Raw genomic sequence first — 23,763 nt, 5'->3', positions numbered from 1 at the left:
ACGAAATACATTTCTCTTCATTCGGTTTAAATCATTAACATGCATCAAATTTCCCTCATTTTAATTTCTTTAATATCCACAAAGCTACCTACCTCTGTTCAAAGACATACCTATGATTGTGTTCCGCACAAGATGAAAGCTGTGTAACAAACAGAGATATATAAAGCAGTGCCTTCTCCACCTGTTTCAGTGCTACTCGCACTGATCACAGACTATGTATGGCACTACACATTAGCCTATGGAGATCAACTTACAAGGAAATAAATTATTTAAAAAAAAAAAAAATATCCACAGAGCTTGCAGCTGAACTGTAGATGTTGGACGAAATGAAATGCAATTGTTTTTATGCGATTGAAATCATCAACATGCATCAAAATTCTATCTTTTCTCTTTTCTTTACTATTTCCAGAACCATACACAGTACGTGAAGCCAGGATACGTTTCTCTTCATTCGGTTTAAATCATTAACGTGCATCAAATTTCCATAATTTATATTTCTTTAATATCCACAGAGCTGCAGCTGAACTGTGGGCGTGGGAAGAAATGAAATGCAATTGTATTTATGTGATTGAAATCATCAACATGCATCAAAATTTCATTTTTGTATATATTTTTTCTTTGATTTTTCCAGAGCCATACACAGTACGTGAAGCTAGGATACATGTCCGCCATGTACGAGACCTGCTCAAATCTCTGGATCCATCGGATGCGTACAATGGAGTGGACTGCCAGTCTCTCTCATTCCTATCTACAGTCCTCAGTGAAGGTAAGGAGAATCATAGCTTAAAGGGGCTGTAGCATGACGAGACTAGGCGTCTTTCCCGAGACCCACTCGGGGAAAATCGGTATAATATGACAACGCGACCGCAGTAGGCCTACATATTCATGTGTGCAACATATGCAAAACTGAAGCGTGAGGAGAACTTCGGTCTGTTTAGCGAACGCTAGTGCACGCTAGCGCGCGCCGACCCAGGTAATCAAGTCCATTCATTTACGCGCAGTTGTTCAAAATAAGACGTTGATGGCGTCAACCAGTATTTCCCATGCTACAGCCCCTTTAATGTAGACAACGCCCAGTCCTTCCTATCTGATAATAATCATAACTCTTTGGTACATTTTATTGCAATAAAGTGTATTTTATGACACTTACGTCATGACAAAATATCAATTTATAGGCGTAGGATATTATGATAACCAATAAAACAAGTTAATTAGTGACTTATTTCTCTAAAAAATGGCATTGCTAGAGATCTTGGTTAATTGTCATTCATGTACTCGAAAGGTATACAAGAGGCATTAAGGATATTTTTTTTAAAAATTATTTTTTGTATAATCTTTTAAAGGGAGGCGACTTTCTCTTTTATGTCAATGAGTGATCACTTTGGCTAAGAATTTTTATGTTCTGCAGTGGGATCTGCCATCTTTCTTAATTTTGAAATTTCTAAGTTCTCAACTTTCTATCTATATTTACTCAACAAAACAAGAAGCTTTGTTGAACCTCATGTCTCTTGCAGGCCTTAAATTAATCGACGGCCATCGACGGCCAGGCCGTCGATGGCCCTATGACTGGCCGCGGTGCCCTCCCAAAAAAAGATAAATTCACGGCCAAAAAGGCCGTGCCCTTTTTTTCAAACTGGCCGACGTGCCTTTTTTTCCAACTGGACGTGCCCTTTTTTTTTAAATTTGCGCACATAAAACCACCAATTGCGCCCATAATCATCTAAAACTAGACGGCAAGGCGCAAGTGTTTTCCGTGAAAATGCGCCCATAAATTATTAGAACAGTAAAAATACACGAATCACGAACAGTCTGCCGCCCACGAGCTCTCTTCTAGCTTCGTATTTAGTGCTTTAATAAGGCGCAAGTGCCGTGAAAATGCGCCCTTTGTTATTATATAGGCAATGCGCTAGCGCACGTACAATCACGCGATCGCATGATATGCATATGGTGCATGCTGTTGACGCACGCACATACGTACGTACGTACAAATCGAAGGCCAGGATCAAGAAAACAAATCGTCAAATGGAGAAATAAACAAGCATTCAAATAGTCATTAGAGATCTGTCGAGGTTTGTTTGTAGGTCTAGTTTATTATTTTATCTCAAATAGAATTTAGAATTATCTTATTAATAAGTTAAGAACACCTACGATGTTCTCGATCGTAGTTACTCTCATTTTGCCACCAGCCGACCTCGCTTCAAAAAGCTACCCCGCCAGCTTCCCAAGACGAACGTTTCGAGTCCCGGTAAAATTACGCGCTGCGAATCTCCGAGGGTGCATCGGTTTCGCTGGCAAACTTCCAGCCCGACAGCTTCCCACCAAAAGTGGCGAGTGTGTGTGTGCGAGGAACGATTTTGGTTTCGTGAATGCACGTTACGCAACTGAGCTGAGCGTGTCACTTTCAGCTGTCGAATGTCTATAAGGACATTTCTACATCTTATTTCATTAGTTAGGCCTATCTAGACCTTTCTATACAACAGTTAAAAAGATAATTTCTTCAAATTTGCTCCTACTACCGAGAGAGTGGCGGAAGGTTTGTGTGTGAGGTGCGATTTTGATTTGGGATACCCGGCCCGGTAAACTTGCCAAGTCCTTCTGACTTTCGTGTTTGTGAAATTGACAATTTATTTATTCATTTGCTCATCAATATTTTTAGTTACTTTAAAATACTGTTTAATGTGCAAGTTTGATGTTCTTAATCAATCTTTCCTGTTCATATTGTTAAGATTAAAAAGTTATTAAATTGATCGTTCGATCTATTCACATTATGAAATTAACATTTGTAGACTCTCTTTGAACTTATGATTAGATAAGGGGGCCTATCTCTTTTTGGAAAATTGCCCCTTGCTCTGGTAAATTCCCGTGGCAAAGGGCAACTTAAAAAAAAATTGCCCCTTGCTCCTGGCTGCTAAATCTAAGGCTTGCGGGCCGCCGCCTTGTTTGTATGTACCGTAGACCTCTATACATTCTGTGAAGAAGCTGGTGCTAAAAGTCATGGGAAATTGATCCCGCACAAGTTTCATAAAATACACATGACATCTAACAAAAATAGAATCAATTTTTTTGGCCTCATACTCGATGCCCTTTTTGTAAAATATTTTGGCCTCGATGCCCTTTTTGTAAAAATATTTTGGCCTTGGTGCCCTTAAAAATATGAGGTACTCAAGGCCAAACTGGCCCTGCCCTAAAAATGACGAAATTTAAGGCCTGCTCTTGAACTGATCAGTTCTTGCCTCAACCCCGGTATGGTTTATACCTCCTATGCGAGACATGCACTATACCATGACCATGTGTGATGACTACTCCGTATCTTTTGTTGGTCTGGCAGCAATGTGGAGGGGTGCTTTGTACAGCTGGGGGACGACTTAAAGGATTTGAGCCTGTTTTGATATAGGTGCTGATTGATGTGTACTCATTGCACCTACTCCTTTGCTAATGGAAATATAAAATTATTGAACAATTCGAGGCTGAGACCCCCCCCCCCCCTCCCTCCCTCTGGCCTCCCCCTCCATTTCTAGATTATCTGAAGCCTCATTCAAATATGAAGTGGTAAAACAGCAAGAAAATTCTGTGTAGGCAAAATGAAACGACATAAGGCTAATGATCCTTACATTTCTGTACCTTAAAGCACACAGATAGGTTAGTATGCTGTTGTTCATGGTTTCTTTTTTCTCCCCCACCCCAACTTGCCATTCGTTTGCAAGTAAAATGTTTTTTATTTTGCGATGGCATTCTTTTTTTTCGTGGCGATTTTCCATGTTATGTGGAAACGATATCCTCTGGGGGTCCAATGCAATTCTCTATACTTAAAACATACATGTAGGTTGCAGATGTAGGTCGATGTTGGAAACTGAGATGAAATTGTATATTAATGGCTCGTAATCTTAGAATGGCAGGTATTATCTATATCTTGCTTTAATCTCCTGGATTATATCAGTTCTCCACTTTCCTTCAGGAGCCTTGATATGATCGTTATCAAAACAGTCATGTCTAGCCTCAACTAATGATCTGCAACTGATACCATACCTGTGTTAAGAAGGTGCGAAGTGTGTGTAATCACTATAATGATGAACCAGTATGTTTTGGGATTGGGGTCATTGACTGTGTTGACTGTGCCAGGAGGATCAGGTATGTTCTTCATCATCAATTGGTAGAGTAGATCCAGTAGAGTAGATCCAGAGGCCCGTTTCACAAAGCCTTTTTTTTAATGACAAATGACAAAAATCAGTGACAAAACCGCTGGTAACCAATCAGAAGCAAGGATTTCAGTAGCTTATAACAAAAACTGTCATTTGTCACTGATGACAAGTTTTGTGAAATGCTCCCCAGGACTGTAGATCTGGTCCTTTAAAACAAGGAGCAATACGATTCAATTCAGAAAGCTTTGCAGCTTGAGCACTTTTGTTAAATCATTGGCAAGGATGGAGTGGGTTAGATGTAAATATGAATTCTTGTTTGACTGAAAATGAATAATTCATAGATAGAAGTGAGCAAAGAAAAAAAGATGATGAACTACTCATTGTGGTTATCAAACTACTGATCACTTGTTTTATAGACAATTCAGAAATCTGTTTCCTTTTACAAGCATTTATCACTACCTGAACTCAAAGTTAGCTCTAAATTATGGAGATTCCGTATATTTTGTCATAATTGATCCTACATCTTTCTCCTGTTCTGTACCCTCTATTTTGTCTATTCAACATGAAGTTCAGGTTCGTTTGTTTGTTGTAACATGGATGGGCCAGTCTGTAGCATTTCACTGTACATAATAATATTGAGCTGGTCTGTTCTTAATAAACGAGACACAGTTCATGCTGTGAGACACCAAGATAGATCCTTGGTTTAATCGCCTCCCAGTCCATACTCTGTCTCCCTCGATGGGGGCAAATCTCTCCGGAATGGATGCGCTCCCTCTGGAATTTACATCCCTAGCTCCCAGCCAGAAGGCGGTAAGATGGGTTATTGGAGTTTGGGGTCGTTGGTGTAGATCTGTAGTGTTTAGTACCAGAAGGGCTTGTAAATGGTTGACCAATGTTTGGCAACTTGCCAGTAGTATAGGTTTGCTCCTTTGGATGTATTATGTAGCCAATATCAGGCTTTTGTCTGAAATCAGGCTGTGTCACCTTTCTGTTTCAGGCTTTATCAGACTTCAAAGTGTACAAAATATTTAGCCTCCAACATTGTGTAGTCACTTAGCCAAATTAAGTAAAGGTAAGTGGTACTCCTTTTTCATATCACAGCCCAAAATGGGTTGAAAGTGGGTCGAAATCGGTGGGAGTCTGGACTTGGCCATCTTTTGGTTTAGTGTGAAAGTTTTTAGAGTGGGTTAGAAGTGGGTTGAGTTTGGACCAGAAGTAGGCAAAGACCCCGTTTTCACTCACTTCGTTGGAGCGCTCTGGAGCGCTCTAACTAAGACCCGCTCCTCAGGAGCGGTTCTTAGGTGAGTGAGAACGCTCAAAGTGGTCCAGGAAGCGGACTTCTGGACCGCTCCAGAAGTCCACCTTCCGAGGTGGTCTTGAGGAGCGGGTCTTATTAAGAGCGCTCCAGAGCGCTCTAACGTGCAATGTGAACGGAAAGCGTACTTTGAACGGAAGTGACGTTCCGCGCGATGAGCGATCGGGCAGGCACTACACATATACATGTATACGGGACGCGTCGCGAACAGGACATCAGGTGACATAGGGTTTGGATTCCGCGCGCGAAAAAATTGACCCGCCTACCTGAGCTGCCATAGCAACAAGACCACTTTGACTCGTGGAGCGGTTGAGCCATAAAAACTGCTCGGAGTGTGAACGCTCGCAAACCGTTCCTCAAGACCCGTTCCTCTGGAGCGGTCTGGAGCGGTCTAACTAAGACCACTTTCAAAGTGAGTGAGAACGGGGTCTTAGTGATGGCAGAACCATTGGTCTAAATTTTTCAGTGACATGTAATGTACTGTATTTGCCAAAATCAACTTTTAACTGTGAACACTCCTTACATTTAGAATGATGACTGAGTACGGTTAACCTAACATTTCCTTGACCTAACAGGAAGGGTTCTACCCCAGTCACATTGCTGTGGCTGACATCAGAGTGACAATAGACCAAACGATAAATTACACTTTACACTGCATGGTCCTGAATCAGTTAGTCTAGGATCGATTTGGAGTTGGTTTGGCAGTGTGACTGAGGTGTAAAGACCTTCATGCTTTAACCTGAGCTAGTCTCCATCATAACATGTCACTGACTTTAATGTTGACGCTTGAGTCCCTCTACATGTACATCTAAATGAGAGAGACCCAATGTGAATGTAAAGAGACTGTGGTATGCGTAGCGGCATGTAGCATCCTAAAGGTTAGGGAGAACTGAGCCAACTCCTACTCGTAATATCAACACATCATCCAACTTGGGGCAGATGATGTACACAATGACACCAGTGCTGAGATGCAAACTTAGACGCTGTATGCACATTACACTACTGCGAAAGTTTCTAAGTCATGTGATTATTAAAGAGGGAATATTAATATTGAAATATTCATCTTGAAAATGTGGAGGCAGTCGGCCCATGCAAATTAAAGTTCAAAATTGCACAGCCATCACATTAACCCAATAGACCTTTTTACTAACATGTTCAAAATTTATGCATAATGTTTAGGAAAAGTTGTTCTTAATGACCCCAAAAGCTTGTCTGTGCCTTTCCCGACATACCACTGCAGACAGGATTCCAAGTATTGTTGTTCATTCATTTTAATGGAATACCTCGTCACTAGGTCCCCGGGAAAGAAACATCCATCTATAAATATGAATATGTTAGTAATCCGGTCTATTAAGCCTTTTCTTAAGTTGAAGATATTTTGAAATGCATCTCTTTGACAATGCTATGTTTCGCTTAAAAGTCTTTGTAAATTCACTTGGTCTAAAAAAGATTAAAAAGTATACATGTGTAACACTCGGAATACACTTGCAGGATCTTTTGGATTACTTACGTTTTATTTTTAGTGTTGTATCCTGTATCTTAGTTTTGATTTCATTTATCACATACCTATCCAGACGTTGTGTAGCTTTACAAAGTTGATAAATCTCTTTGGTCTGGATGGTTCTTCAACATGGACAGAGATTAATGATCAGGATTCTAATGTTTACAAATGTCGTGAAACAATTTAAACCCTAGAGTATGTTGGATGGAAGGTTGTGATGTAAGTTACGTTGGGATGTGATGATGCCATCCCTGTTGGAACTTAGCCAAGAACTGTCCATCGTAATGCCACCACAACTCCTCCATGTAATCTATTTGCTTTGAATATTCATTGGGATATTATGGAGTGAAACCCAACATGAAGGTTGTAAGTTAGTTACAGGTCTGTGGGCAGATCTATAAAAAAAAAAAAAATGTATAAAATATATAGCTTTTACAATAACATGAGAGGTGTCAGTGTCTGTGGTATTAAATGCATTCTTGAATGATTTTCACTTTTTGTCTTTTGAATACTTACATTCAAAATCTGATGTATACGTTTAGCATCAAAATATTATTGACATTAGGAACCTAGGAAAGATACACCTAGCGATATGATCCTCAAAACGTTAATGTATATATAAATACTTTCATAGATTTTTTTTGTTACAATATTTTATCAAACATTATGCAGACAGTGCTATGTGGAACTCCCAAATGAGCTCAATACAACCATGATACTCAGAGTGCTTAACAAAATACTTCAATTAATTATATGCCCTGAATATTACCCTTATCCTATGTTTCATTGCTTCCGTCAGTCGACCGGAAGCGCAGCAAATCCTCAGCGGCATCAGACGTGGTGGACTGCACACCTCCAGAGTTCATCATGCCAGCGTCTAAAGAGCGCCCTCTGTTGCCGATGCAGCCAGCCTTCAAGGAGAACAACCGATCCTTGAGCTGTCTCAAGGTGCTGACTCTGTCAGGATGGAACCCACCCCCTGGCACAAGAAGGATGCATGGTGAGCAATACTTGCTTAAAGATGTAATATCGAGGGTTCAGTGACACAAAGATGTAACTCCATATTTTGCCAAAATGAGTATTTGATATCAAAATGTTCAGAAAATGTGGGCTTTCCAGGAAACACAAAGACTTCACTCCACCCAACACCCCATTGAAGTCAATGGCTAGTGAAACATAGACTTAACTTTTAAGGCCCAAGTGCTCAGTGACAAATAAACCACTTTTCTCAAAATGGCCAAAATGGAGTTACGTCTTTGTGTCACTGAACCCTTGATATGTCCTTCATTTTTTTCTTCTTCTAAGTCTTTTACTCTTTGTTGTTATTGAACATTTTTGTTCCACAGTTTATTTTATTCTTGTAGGAGAAATAGTTTATGCTGTGAAGAAAAGAGGTAAATTTCTGATCCCAAAAGATGCAGTAGAAGTAGAAGTAGAAGTAGTATTGATACTGATAATAATATGAAAAGAAACTGATTTGAGAATAAACTAAAAAAAAGAAAAATCATTTTTGACAGAGGGTGTGACATAGTTCATTAGATAACAGTCCTGGTTTTGCTAAAGTAAATGTCGTAATATTATTTTTTTTGACAATGGAAGAGTGGTAACCAGCATTCAGCATTGAGAAAGAAATCATTAGATATTTATGGAAAGTAATTGAAAAAAGAGGCAACACAAGGTGAATGAAAAGTAAATCACACCAAGAAATGTGCGGAGTTAATAATCTGTAATACTTAATCAAGGCATCTCATGATTGTTAATGAGTTTACAGGGAGGCATTTCAAATTGATCAAGTCTTCAGGATGTAAATGTTACACAACTTAAAAACCAGAAATCTTCATAACATTAAACCATTGTGATTTGTTAATGAGGACCGTTTTTACAGCAAGAATCATTTGTAAAATGCAAAATGTTATTTTATGACATGTATGCTCGATTCGTTTTGCGGCATCAAACCTTCATGAATCTTGAGAACGTTTTTTGCACGTACACTGTAGAAGTTAACGGTTTTAACATAACTGAAACTTTTGTGGTCTGTTGCGTATGGAATTGACTGTATTAAATGACTGCAATAAGTCATAATCATTAAATGTATGTGATAGGTCATGTTCAATAATTCTTAACATTGCTGTTAACAAATACTATACAGACAGCTCAAAGTGCAATTTTTATTTGAACTTATCAGTTGTTATCTCTTCCACTCTAAGATTTTCATTCTTCTCTGTCTGTCTGTCTTATTGTCTATTAGTATGACTTGCTCCCCCCTCTCCTGAATGTCTCTTATGTGCATATGGGTTGGGAAGGCGTAGGGGGGGGGGGGGTAAAAGACATTGCCAGAATGAATACATGTGTACAATGTAACTAATGTAACTGATAGATAGAAGGTTGAGTTCTGGGAAGAGGTGAAAAAACAATTTGTGAGCGTCATCATTGTTATTATGCAAGTGTGGAAGAACATCAGATAACAATGGTTCCCTGAGAATCAAGGTTCTTCAAATACCGTAATAATCTAAATATGGCTTGTAACAGCATAAAAATTGGGATGGATTTTTATGCCACATGTTCGTGTAGTCCGATATACATATTTCTGTGTACAGTGCTTGTAACTTTACCAAGACTGGACCAGATTTCCTATCATTTTGATGATTCCAGAAACTTGCAGTACACACCAATTCTTATATGCTAGATGATCAACCTTTTCTGATCGACTCCACACCGTTTCTTTCACAATGCAATCACATGACCAGAACTCAACTTTATCTTTAAATGTAATGTGTTGTGGGTAGCATTTGTACTCCTGGTTAAGATTTATGGCCACCTGAAATACACATGTTCCATTCACTTGAGAATCTTGTCCGTTTATTTGTACTACTAAACAATATCAGTATTTGGTTTCTGGAGTTCATTACTAACTGCATACTGAACGATATTGTGAAGCATTTGTCAGTTTTGCAGAGAAGTATACACAGTACTCTCGAACCTGCTATGATTCGCTCCACCTAGTGAACCGAAAAATTTACGACACGCTTATTGGATTTTCACACCTATCTGTCAAGTTGATCCAATAATAGATTGATGAGTTAGCACCTTCAATGGCATAGGGTTCAGGAGTTTTTGTCAGGTGTATAATATCCGATGAATGAAATTTCTAGAGAAGGGACAGATATTTGTGTATTTGTTTTGATTGTAGGAATGTTTTTGTGTGAGTGGTGCCTCTTCCCATAGTAAAGCACACCGTCATATATGCAGGAATTAAAGGGCAAGTCCAATGCAACATCTGAAAATTTGAGTTAAAATTTGAGGAAAACACTGATGAAGAGTAATGTTTAAGATTTTGGAAGTGCTGAAAATCCATGCACACTCTACCTTCTCTACTTTCATATTTTTTGTAAGCAATTCTCTTGTTGTTTGGCTCACAAAGCTCAAAATATCATGTTAGAAGAAGTTTCTTAATCACATGATTCCAATAGGTTTGAGAAAATAGAAACTTGGAAAATCTTGTGAATTACCAACACACGAACCAAAATCGAGTAAACAAAAAAAAAAACAACACCCCACCCCCCCCCCATAAAACCAGCATTCAAAGCAAATCAAAGAGTGTTTAATTTTTGTGTAGAGATTTTGATAGTTAAAAAAATTTGTCTTCTTCTTAAACACAACTGGTTATTTTTTAGGTCAAAACATGTAGTATATCTTGGTGATTTGTAGCCTGCTACAGAAAAGAGGTTAAACAAAATTTCTTTAATCGTAAGAGAGCAACACTTATAACGATTATGTATCTTTTTCCTTTCTATAGGTGACCTGATGTACCTGTACGTTGTGTGCTCTGAAGGAACGTCCTACCATCTCACAGCATCAACACGAGGCTTCTATATCAACCAGTAAGTAATCCAGTCATCCCTTACAATTCATTCCTTAAAAGTTTATAGGTATATACCTCAGTCACAGTCACGCAGACTCCACACCGACTCTAAACCAACTCCAAACCAATTTGACCGATTTTCAGGTATTTCGGTCCAGTTTTAGTCTGGTGTTGGTCTTGTCAGTGCAACCGTGGTGTTTAAGAGCCGATAGATATTTCTGATACATTTCTGTATCTTATTACACACAAAAAGTGCGTCCACATTAGGCCTGTCTAGCAATCAGCCACTTTGTTCATTCCTACTTGCCTTCATTCCTACTGGCCATTCATTTAACACTATAAAAAAAAAACTTCCAAGCTCTCCAGTGTTATGTGAACATACCCCAATGCCATGCATGCTTTAACTCTCACTGTAAGACTCTGCACAAATCCCCAGAGAGGGAATACTGATTTGATCTGCATACATATTGTGCAAACACCTCTCTCTCAATCATGGCACATGTGGTGTAGAAAGTAGAAGTGATTTCCAATGCATTTCTCATTGAGTGAGTGCTTCCACATTACAAATGCATGAGTTGGTAGGGAATGTTAAATCATATTACCGTGCAATACAACTTCGTTATTTCTTCCACATTACATATAGCACATGACGCTTCAACTTTCATTTTACTTGTGAAGGTGTAATAGATGTTTGATAGATTATTTTAGCTCTAAGACTAGAATAAGATAAGAATTATAAGAAGGAATTATTCACAGGAAGTTTTGATGTAAATAAATTTTGTTTAATATTTCAAAATATTTTCCCAAAGCATTGTTTTTTTCCAATTGACATTCGCACCGAATATTCATGTTTGTTTTGCAATATCATAGCTTTTACTGTAACTGTTTTGTTGCATAATATTTAGAAGTCAAACATTCATGTTAATGTTTGTTTAATTACAAATGTGCTGAGTGAGATCAATGCCTGTCTGATTAACAGCCGATCATTCAATTAGAACAGTGTATTATAAAATAATCTGTCATGTAACCGTCACATAACCAACGTCCCAATGCAGACAATAACAAACCTCAATAATGACCGCTAGATTCCATTGAATTAGCCGAGGCCGGCTCTTCTAGTCGATCCAATTAGGTCCCATTCCTCACTGTTCCGTTGGGCATGGTGAAGGCATTGGACGAGAGTGAAAGGATGAGAGAAAAGAGAGAGAGAGAGAGAAAAGAGAGAGAGAAAGAGAGAGAGAGAGAGAGAGAGAGAGAGAGAGAGAGAAAGAAAGAGAGAGAGAGAGAAAGAGAGAGGGGAAGAATTTGAGAGGGGGCGGGCTTTTAAAAGGTCATCTGGTCCACGAGTCAGTCAGGCCTGCCAAGAGTCCATGCCTGTATGTGTGTATTTGAGATGTCTGTTATCAGCATCTCGTTTTACGCGTCCAGTGCCAAAAGAAGATCTGAGGGGCTCGTGCACTAGGTTTGTTTAAAGGTATCTAGTTTCTGGTTTCCAGCGCGTCGTGTCGAACCCAACATTTATCCTCCAGTTTGTCTTTCATGGCTAGATAGTTGAGTGTAACTTCTTTGAAATCAGGTCTATCATCTTTCAATGACCTTGAAAGCTGCAAGAGCACAACAATTACTATTTAAAATACAGTGTTCCAAAATTGTTTGTATTGATGTGAATGAATTATCTGTGAATTATTGGCCCAGAATACCTACTGGTTTCCCTAATTATCAAGCAAACTAAACCATTAAGATATTATTCATTGTCTCTGATAATTTGATGAACATGAATAACAAATATATTAAGCAGTATCACTGCTAGACCTTACAATCAACATTAAACATCTAGGGTTTCTCATTTCAAGGCAAATTTATTTTGCATTGTTTCCTATACAGTATATGTTCATAGGTGTATCAAGGTGTTTTGAAAATGGAGGAAATTGATTTTTGTTTGTTTGTTTCCCCACTCCTACAATATTTATTACTCACAATTCACACTGTAAAACAACATTCATTCTTCAAATGCACTTTCATTACCTCCTACCTTAGTTTCAAATCATTGGATCAATCCTGGAAGTTTTTAACCCACATCGGTTCTATACTCATACATGTTTTCATACGGTACAGAAACACCAAATAAGAAAGTGTTTCTCTATGTGAATCAGCATTTACACTGCACCGCCCTCTTTATATGTTGTACCCCTTTGATATAGCCCAAGACGTTTGGTTCGTAGACTGGACCCCAACCGTGACCAAGTCTGTGCAAAATTGATACTGTGGTCCCACGTGTTGAGATTTAATGGGGCATCAATCTCACATTGGTTCCGGAAAGTAAGGCTCCACTTAAAACAAAAAAATCTGTTACAACTGGGGCCTATGTTAAATCACAAGTGTCAACCACACTGTTTTCAACCCCAAGCTCGTTGGAACAGACCTTTATGTGAATGAAACGCCGAATAAAATGCTTCTTTGTGTACACCAGTGTTCACACTGCAATGACCTCTCAATACCTTATTGTTCCAGATCGACCCAGGAAGTGTTCAACCCTAAACCAGCCACCCAGAAGCACTTGTCCCACTCCCTCATCAAAATACTCATACAGACCTTTATGTTAGTGAAACGCCAAATAAAACATTTCTTCTTTGTGTACACCAGTGTTCACACTGCAATGACCTTTCATTACCTTATTGTTATTTGTTCCAGATCGACCCAGGAAGTGTTCAACCCAAAACCAGCCGACCAGAAGCACCTGTCCCACTCCCTCATCGAAATACTCAACAAAGTCAGCCCGAGCTTCAAGAAAAACTTTGCTCAGCTGCTCAAGAAAAGGTTAGAATAATAAGAGGCTCCATTACCATGCTATAGATTCACAAGATGCAGAATTGAATGTGAAAAATAATGCTGATAATGGAAATATTGTCAGTCAATGGTTTTGCCATTTATTGGAAGAATTTAGCACAAGATAGCCATAATTTCAAATGAGAAATTGTGTAAAGTGAAAGGGGGGGGGGGGGGGGAGGGAATCATCATGAATGAAATGGGATGCATAAAGAAATTTGATTAAATTTTAGTTGCTAGAAGTTGCTAATTGTGGAAGATGGTATTGATCAGTGATATCTCATCTTAGACATTTTTCGTAAAAGATGCATAGCTGAAACTGCAACTTGATTAATCCTTCCTCTCCATATTGTTTCAGCACTGATGTTAAGCTGGAAACAAAAAATTATTGATGTAGTATTGGCTTCGTTTCATAAAACTGTCATACGTACAAGTTCGCCGTCATCCCATATTTTGATAAATGCTTTTCAACGGGATGTCGTTGAACTTGTACTTAAGAATGCTTTGTGAAAGAATGCCAAGATCATTTGTTATTTTCTCGTTCTGCTTGTTTTCCACCTCTTACATGAAGATCTCAACGACACCCGTTTGAGAGGGTACCCACCCCGTTCCAGGTCTACTCATGGTTAGCCCCACAGATGGAACACACAGTCGACTCCATAAGGGCAGAGGATGGTAAGAACTCAAGCATCGTTCTATTGTACTGAAAAACTGTTGAAAGTGTTAAGATGTTTTATAAAAGAGGAGTTTTCTTGTAAGTTGGAGAGGGGAGGGCATTTCAAAGACAATAGGTTAATTTACATTTATGGAAATTTTTAACGACATACTGACACTATTCTTCTGACCGTCTGGTTCCATCAGAATTTATTGCTGTATAGGTCTGTAAGGTTCTGTTTCTTCAGGACATACCAAATTGTAGGCCTCCATTTTGGACTCAACAGGAGATATGTGATCATGCAGTTCAAGAGCCTTCTACTATTAAAAGGAAACACACCATCCAGGACTGAAAAAATGAATGCATTATTAAACTGATGGGGAACTTCGCAAGTGGAGAATTTAATACAGATGTTCTTTTCTTCTTACATGCTCAAACTATGAGGAACTTGTATCCTTTGGTTATTCTTCTTGAGAAACATTAAACTTCTTCTTCTTCTTCTTCTTCTTCTTTTCATAGCTTACACATCAAGACTGGGCTATGAGGAACACATCCCAGGCCAGACCAGGGACTGGAACGAAGAGATCCAGACCACTCGGGAACTAGCCCGCAAGAACCTCCCAGAGAGGCTCCTGAGGGAGAGGGCGATCTTCAAGGTTCATAGTGACTTTGTGGCGGCCGCAACGAGAGGAGCCATGGCAGTCGTCGATGGCAACGTAATGGCCATCAACCCTGGTGAAGATTCAAAGTGAGTAGGGCGTTTGATAGGTCCGTAATATAACATTGTGTTATTGATACAGTCAAACCTGCTTTAGTGACCACCTGTCTACAAAGACCAAATTTTTTGTTTTCCTTGATAATGGTTTCTCATTGAAACATGTACTTAAGGAACCTGTCTACAAAGACCACTTCCCTTGGGCGGTCGCTATAGACAAGTTTGACTGTATTAGTGTAACTATAGTTAAACACAACAGCAATCTTCAAGGTTCATACTGATTGTGTCAGGTTCAATGAAGTACCTTGGCAGTCATTGTTGGCAATGCAGTAGCTATCAATCCCGGTGAAGATTCTAAGTAGGGCATATGACCGGCCTGTAATATCACATTTATATGAATGATGTTAATGTAAATGCATGCTTAAAAGAGAGAGAGAGAAGGTGATCTTCAAGATTCTTGCTGATGTTGTGGCAGCTGCAACAAGAGATTATTGCAGTCATCAGCGTAATGTTATGACCATCAATCGTGGTTAGATATCGTCCGAGTAAGAGATCCTTCACCTACAAGTGCACAGCTGACCACAGTGCATTGCACTATGTGCCTGAAGTGCAACACGTTATTGTTATCAAATGTTATAGCAAGATTGAATTGTTCAACCTTTATGTCATGAATGTCTTGTTATGAGAATAAGATTGTTAGGTAGTAGATTTGATTACAGATCTTCTTAAGATCTCCCGCCTGTGTCTTGTATGACATTATTTATGTTCTGGTTTGTCTTTCTCTTATTTTACAGAATGCAGATGTTCATCTGGAACAACATCTTCTTCAGTCTTGGTTTTGACGTCAGAGATCATTACAAAGATTTCGGAGGGGACCATGCAGCCTATGTAGCTCCTGTAAGTCACCTACTAACCTCCATGATAGAAATATTACAACTTGTAATTGTAATTATGCATTCTGCAAACACTGGAAACTTTGCATCAAAGAATTTTATTCATCTTTCCTTGTATGCAGTTCTGAAGGCATTATTACAATAATTGATGTTCAATTACATAATTCATGCTGATTAGAGAATCAATAAAATCCCTGTGAAGGGAAAAATATTTCAAAAAACAAAAAATTGTTACAATCAGATTAATATTCACTGCTTCTTCCATCCACTGTCAAGTATGGTCATATCTAAAGATTTGTTTGAAAAGGGAAATTAGAATGTTGTAACAGTATGCAATGTAGGGCAATTTATTGGATGGGGAGGGGGGATGTAGGTTGAATTAGGTCGGAAGTGACAGAGATCCATTGACATAAAGAATATTTTTTTTGTTAGTTCAACTTTGTGTTGTCGCAGGGAGATGTATTAAAAATGAAAAAAAAGTACCGTTGAAACATCAACTTAGATCTCTGAACTTCTTCTGTGCCAGTGGTCACTTGGATCTAAAAATTTCACCACCAATGTTCTTACAAGCATTTTGGAAGGAGAGACGTTTTCTAACTTGACCTTTGACATTTGACCTCATTTCAGGGCAACGATCTAAAAGGAGTGAAGGCTTACAACACATTTGACCTGGATGGTCTGTACGAACTAGGCACTGTGGTGGTTGATTACCGTGGTTACCGCATCACGGCTCAGTCCATCATCCCTGGTATCTTAGAGAGAGAGCAGGAGGAGTCCGTCATCTACGGCTCCATCGACTTCGGCAAGACCGTGGTCACAAGCGACAAATACAAGGAGCTCGTAAGTTTGTTTGTTTTGTTTGTTTGTTGAGCAATGTGGAGAAACGTTTGTAAGTAGAGCAATGCCACTAATCAGTAGATGTCTCTATAGATGTACAGTGAAACCTGTCTGTAAAGACCACCCAAGGGATTACAACAAAAGCAGTCTTTATGGTGATCTTTATGCACAGGTTACTTTAGTAAATGTTGCAATGTAAATCACTATTCACAAGAGACAAAATGTGTGGTCTTTATAGACAGTTGATCTTTCGAACAGATGGTTGCTAAAGATGGTTCAACTGTATTCTTGTGTTTGGTTTTTCCTTTCAGGTCAGTTCTTATGCTTTTTCATGGTTTATTACTGACATTTCAAGCTTTTTCAGTCTGTGTATTGTACAAAATGTATGGCACTCCCATGCTGAATATGTATCCTTTCTGTGTAAAGAAAAAAAACCTCACCTCCTTCAAAGAGCCTTTACAGATGACACAATTTTTAATCTGTGCTGTACTCAATGTAGTGAGAAATCTATAGCTAAAGTTGATGATGATTTATCCCTCTGTAGTTTGAGATGAGGAAATTTCTTTTTATATTGACACTGCATCTGTGTATTTCTAATCAGTTCATACTCATTTTAGACCAATTTTTTTTCACTTTCTTGAAACCTTATCCATATGCCTGCATTGTGAATGATGTATGAGGGTAGATATTATAAAGACACTTGATTTTTATTTTGATCTTATTTGTTTTAGTTGACTAAGACATCCCAGCACCTCAAGATCCTGCCTCACAGTGTGATGAACCATAAAGACGAAGAGATTGAAATCTACTCATCAATAGAATGCAAGGTAATGATCACTCTTTGTAGTCATTTGTATAGACCCTTTTTTATGCCTCCGCCACCGAAGGTGGTGCCGGAGGCATCATGTTTTCGGGTTGTCCGTCCGTACGTCCGTACGTCCGTACGTCTGTACGTCCGTCCGTACGTCCGTCCGTACGTCCGTACGTCCGTCCCGTTTGACCGTTATCACAATATCTCAAGAACCATTTAAGATTTAAACTTAAGACTCGGGAATAGTATTTATCACCATAGGAAGACGATCTGATTAGATTTTGGAGTACGTAGGTCAAAGGTCACAGGTCACAGAGGTCAACTTATGAAATTCCTTGTATTGAGTTTGTTAGCGCGATATCTCAAGAACCATTTGAGATTTAAACTTCAAACTTAAGGATAGTATGTATCACCATAGGAAGACGATCTGATTAGATTTTGGAGCACGTATGTCAAAGGTCAAGGGTCACAGAGGTCAACTTATGAAATTCCATACATTGAGATTGTTATCATGATATCTCAAGAACCACTGGAGATTTAAACTCCAAACTTGTTCAAATTGCTCTATGGCGGAGGCATCATTTTCGACTGCGCGCAGTCAAAATTCCATCTAGTTTTAGTCTGTCTGCTGTTTTGAATATCTAGGCTAATGAAGGCAGCAGTGAGCTCCTAGGGGAAATGTACTAGGGAAATTAGATCCTGTTGTTAATTATTCCGCAAGAAATTGGGTATTACCTGAAAGCTATATGGTCTATTCCTTGCAGTATGTCCTTGTACAGCATATCTCATTTCCCCATTTATTTCATAGAAAAATGTAAGATTTCCTAATTTGACCATTTAATAATGTTGGCGATACCAGAAAGAACCATTAGGCAGTGGTGGAAACAAGAGCTTTTTACTTTTTGGATGACATAGTGGATAAATGTTGTGTGTCATAGGATATACATTGCACAGAATTGCCCTGCATGTACATGAAACCAATATGTATGTGTCTTTTTGATGAGATATATTGAAGGTTTAAATCTCATATGTTTTATAGTTCACAATATGTAATGTCAAAGCTGGATGAGGAAACCTATCGAGAACATGACACAAAAAAAAAAAAAAAAAAAAAATGTGTATATCCATTACAGTTGGTAACGTAGAGCGTGATTAAACAGTTTGAGAGTTGTCATGATTCTTTTAGTGATTCTATATATTTACTTTCCTTTTCTGTAGGGGATCAAGGGAAACGATGGTCGTCACTACGTCCTGGATCTTCTCAGAACTTTCCCTCCTGATGTTAACTTCCTGCAGAGTAAGTAATTACTTGCCCTTTGACCTCTCTCTTACACTTCAAAACAGTTTCAAAAGATGAAAAGAAAAAGAAAAATATTTGTCATCATACTTCCTCATCATGACATACTATTATATATTGACTGCTATGAGAGGCATCACTGTTTTTATAGGCTCAAGGGGACGTTACATCCTGATATGACCCGAGGCGCTCCGGAGTACATTGATTAATTAGATGTCTTATCCATGCATAAATTTTGATTATATTCCTTTCATCAGTTGCTGGGAAAATGATTAGATAGCATTAGTTTCTTCCCATCTGTTTCTGAAAAGATATTTGTTAAGTTCTCAATCTTATTCACAAAGACTTCAAAATTGTGTACGTGTATAACTAAAAGAGGAGTGTGTTGTGTTTGTAACGACTAGCCTGTCAATAAACGGCTGGGCTCCTCTGGATGAAAATTGGATAGTTGCGGTGCACACATCTTGTAAACTCTTAGTCCTTCGTCGCCATCATTTGATCGTTGTGTTGACAACATATCAGAGTGTATCAATGTTATTCTGTATGACTTACTCTTGATCTATTTCTGCTTTCGATTTAACAGTGGAGGAAGATGAATTTGCAGAAGACATGAAGAAACTAGGCTTTCCCAGGCAACACAGACACAAGCTGGCCTGTCTCAGACAAGAAGTAGTGGATGCTTTTGTAGAGTAAGTAGTCTGGTACAACAAAGTATGTATAGAGGGCATTTATTGTATATATTGATCATAGTAACTTAGAAGTAGTAGCAGTTTATCATTGCGTGTTGTACTGTAGCTGGTTGTGATACATTGAACATTTTAGTGTCATTGCCTAAAGTGTAGAATTGTATACAGCATTGCATTTGCTGATGGTGCTTCTGCTTGTATGGATGATGTTGATGAATGTTGTGATGATGATGATGATGATATTGATGAATGTTGTGATAGTTGTGATGGCAATGATGTTGTTGAGATACTGCAGTCTATGTTAGCTTCTGATGATAAAATATGTATTGATGGTGGAATTGTAAATGATTTACATAAAAATACCAACAAATTTGTACTTTAAGTGAATAACTTTCCTAAGGTTTTAATTAAAACTTGTCAATTTCTTCCATTTAAACACACAGTCACAGATACATGGTCTTCATCCGACACGCAGCGCTCATGCTCATGCACAACCAGCAACCGCAAGAGGGTGCCAAAGTCACTGAAAATGGACAGTCCCAAGAAGAAGGAGAGAATGTGAAACCGATCGAAGAGAAGGAAACGGGTTCAGAGGTCAAAGAGAACGGTGAATCAAAGGACAAAGTGGTCAACGGTGATCACGATAGCAAGAAGATTGAAGAGGAGAATAAGGTGGAAGATGGAAAGAAGGAGAAAGCTAGTAAGGAAGCAATAGTGGATGAAATGAAGACCAAAGGAATCGCAGGAGCTGATATGTGCCCTGCGCTTAAGAGATTGGATTCCACAGATGGCACCGATCTGCCGAAGGAACTGGACAGTGCAACAGAGGAAGCGGCCAAGGCTCTAGCCACGTCACCCAAGAAAGATGGATGTAAGTTTACTTCCCTTTGTAAAGTCATTCTAAAAACTGTTGATCGTCCTTTTTTCTAGAGCTACGTTGCTCTCTGTATCTGTGGGTAATTTTGTCCACTGTAATGTTTAATTAGTTTAGTTTATAGTCTCCTAATCCCTGATGTATTCATCACCTATTAATATTAGGAGGCACGATGGCTTCGTGGAAGACCAGTATTCTCGTAATCGGGAGGTCCCAGGTTTGAAACCAATTCGATGCGCTAGTGCCCTTTGATAAGGCATTAATCCTCATTTCTCAAGTCCCTTGGAGAGGAATCAATTAAAGCCATCGGTCCCCTGGTTGCTTACCTACAAGCATATACATACTATCTTAGCAGTGGGGTAAAACAAATATCCAACAAAACATCATATAGCCTGTATCTTTCTTGCCACTCTGTTGACCTGCTGACCCAACATGATACTGTTTTGTCAGGCCTCCCTGATACAGTCATATCTGTCATCAAGGGGCCTGTTTGGCCTCAAGCTATGTCCATGGTTGAATGAGTCCACAAATACCTGCACAGTGTGAACAAAGGGTCATGCAGAGATTTGACAAGATGACCCATTCAATGCTGGTTTGGGGTCAAGGTTGAATATGAAAGGGGCTGAATCTATGACTCAGTTGTAAAGGCGTATGGTAAATTAATACAAAACTGAACTCTTTCACAGTGCAAACTAATTGAGTTATTCAATAAGCAAGTGACAAATGAGTGATGGAATTCCTAAAGGAAAGAAATGAAGGCGGTGATTGAAAGAATACAGAAGAAGGTTATACTTCTTACTGAAAATGCCTTGTTGACAGTAAGACTTGATTGTTTGAAAAAAAGAATGAAAAAAAGAATGAAAAAAGGTATAGGACATCAGTCTTGCAATGTCGCCTAGAGCTTTGTAACTTCTGTTGTTATCTGGCACGCTCCAGGTTGCTTTCCCTTACTGACCATTACTGATCAAAGAATTTAGTATTACCTGAGCCGTGTAACACAAAGGTTTCCAATCAATTGCAAGATGGTAATGGCCAAACAAGATCATTGTCCATGCACGGATTGCTAACAAGGCTGACCATTAACCAATCAGAATCATTGTTTCAAATTTGCAATTGATATCAAACCTTTGTGTCATGGGGCCCTGGTGATTCCCTTACCTTAGCTGAGATCAGACCATTTATTCGAAAAAAGAAGAAAAAATTTCAATGTTGAATGTGTTCTTGATACCCTCATATTTACTAATGCATGGTACACAATGATCAAATACATTGGACCCTACCCTGTTCGTTTCTGTAAAATAAAATGCACATTTTAGCCATGTCAAGACACATGAGTAAGATTGAAATTGGATCTACAAAGCTTGAAAGTTAACCTGTACCCCACTAGTTGATTAGCTTATTTCTTCAAACATAACATCCTCTTATCAGTAATGATTATACATATGTTGTTTTCTGTTTAGTTGATCCCAGTCATAAGGAGGTGATAGCTCTAGCTGCCCAGGCTGCTGGTTCATTGAGTAGTGCTGAGTTTGATGTACGATTCAATCCTGATGTATACGCAGAGGGTGTCATCCACGCACCATCAGAGGTATGCCATGAATGGTTCACAAAATGGCTGACTCTATAGGATCAGCTTTTCAAAAAATGAGAAAGGGATTGTAAACCCAAATATCAAAATTTACGACACAGATTGCACATGAAGCCCATGATAACAGTGACATACATGTCATACACTTATATCAAATTTTCTTGAAACTTTTGCTATTAGTACTTGAAAATTTAAACAACCATTTTTTAGGGGCCGAGTTTCAGTTGTGCTAATGTGTGAATTGGCCTCTAATATCATCAAATGTGGTGGGAAATGATTTCATTGTTTTTGTTCTGAAAACTTTAACTAATGACTCTTTGAGCAGAGATATTGCAGATAGGATTGTCTAAAAGGGCAGAGTAAACTTGCTGATGTTTTTTGTCATGGAATCTCAATCAAAATTTATGTCAAACACTTTATCACTTTGTTGGACATCAAATTTGAAAACTTATAGATGATGGTATTATTACCATCCATGTCTAATTGGTTTTGAACGTGTTACAAGATAATTGAAAAGGTGAATTGATCCTCTCCTGTAGATCTGTTTAGCAACTGATAAATATGTCCAGTATGCTTACTATGTGAGCAAATTCTTGTCCATAAGAAATAATACTTCTTCTAGTCCTGCTTTAGGTGCAATATACGACACTTTGCCCTTTTAGAATATGATGAAGATGAATGATCTTTCATATTTACAGGCGGAGACATTAGTAAAGCAGAAGAAGCTACTCAAAGATGCAGCTCGTTTCATTGTCGCTGTCCAGATCCCAACATTGTAAGTAACTTTTAAGATGTGTTTAGTCACTACCTTGACACTGTGTGCAGCATCCATACAATGTACTGCCAAAATGTGTGAGATTTAATTGTAAATGTCTTCTGATTTCTAAACTTAATTTTTGTCACTTGCATACGGTATGCAGGGTATGCAGCCTTCATACAACATACAGCAAGATGTTATGATATTTGTTTGTAAGTCATAGGCTGATTTGATGCAATTTTGGAAAGATCTACTTAAGACCACTAGGCATAAGTTTGAGTGCAACTTATTCTTTCAATTTTACTCAGGAAATATCTGTAGAAACACATGATAATAATAATAATTCCTGTCACCGAAAAGTCCATAATTTCACTATACCGATAGCACATTGATCTTGATCGATCGCATATCTATGTACCTCGTGGAACACTCCGTATATAATTTTGAACTTTTACCCAATGTCAAAACCTCTCTAAACGGACTTCAGCATTTGATGTGCACTCTACAGATGATGTGATTGGATTGGAATACCTCTGCAGAGATATATGAGACTGACTGTATGAATTGTTTTTGTTACCCCCCCCCCCCTCTCAGGTCCAAGAGTGTAAGGAGCACAGCATAGCACCCCTTGATGGGTACACACTGGTAGAGATGCTACATCAAAGGTACAACTCCTCACCCCATTTACTCTTAAAGGGATTGGGTATCTTTGCCTCAGATTCTAAACAAATCCTGGATTTAGCTCATGCTGCAATCATAATTATAAACCTTTAGGTCAGTCAGGAATCCCATGACTTTTACAAGCCGACTGTCTGTCTGATTATCAAAATATTTATGATTGGAATTAGAAATTACTAAAAATGTTTTCCTAACAATTTCTATTACACTACAGTCTATTGGGGAAAATGAGTATGGTAAAACCGGTCACTCAAAATCGTTTTACTTTTTTGAGGCACTTCATGATATTTTGAAGCACAATTTTTTTAGTGCTTCAATATTACACCATA

At 38.5% G+C, this 23,763-nt stretch overlaps 1 protein-coding gene across 1 annotated transcript in view; it reads left to right on the top strand.

Moving 5' to 3' along the window:
- Positions 1–23,763, top strand: part of LOC588872 (clustered mitochondria protein homolog) — a 56,382-nt gene that overhangs the window by 20,094 nt on the left and 12,525 nt on the right. The window contains 15 exon segments of the mRNA XM_030992027.1: positions 632–766; positions 7,755–7,955; positions 10,752–10,836; positions 13,509–13,634; positions 14,215–14,318; positions 14,818–15,046; positions 15,808–15,910; positions 16,534–16,746; positions 17,475–17,570; positions 18,773–18,851; positions 19,435–19,540; positions 19,981–20,408; positions 21,872–21,999; positions 22,698–22,778; positions 23,351–23,421. Of these exon segments, the coding sequence (XP_030847887.1) occupies positions 632–766; positions 7,755–7,955; positions 10,752–10,836; positions 13,509–13,634; positions 14,215–14,318; positions 14,818–15,046; positions 15,808–15,910; positions 16,534–16,746; positions 17,475–17,570; positions 18,773–18,851; positions 19,435–19,540; positions 19,981–20,408; positions 21,872–21,999; positions 22,698–22,778; positions 23,351–23,421 (2,185 nt within the window).

The sequence above is a fragment of the Strongylocentrotus purpuratus genome, unplaced genomic scaffold, assembly GCF_000002235.5.
Source record: "Strongylocentrotus purpuratus isolate Spur 01 unplaced genomic scaffold, Spur_5.0 spur5_scaffold_2, whole genome shotgun sequence".
Lineage (NCBI taxonomy): Eukaryota > Metazoa > Echinodermata > Echinoidea > Camarodonta > Strongylocentrotidae > Strongylocentrotus > Strongylocentrotus purpuratus.
This window is presented reverse-complemented; position numbering and strand designations above follow the sequence as displayed.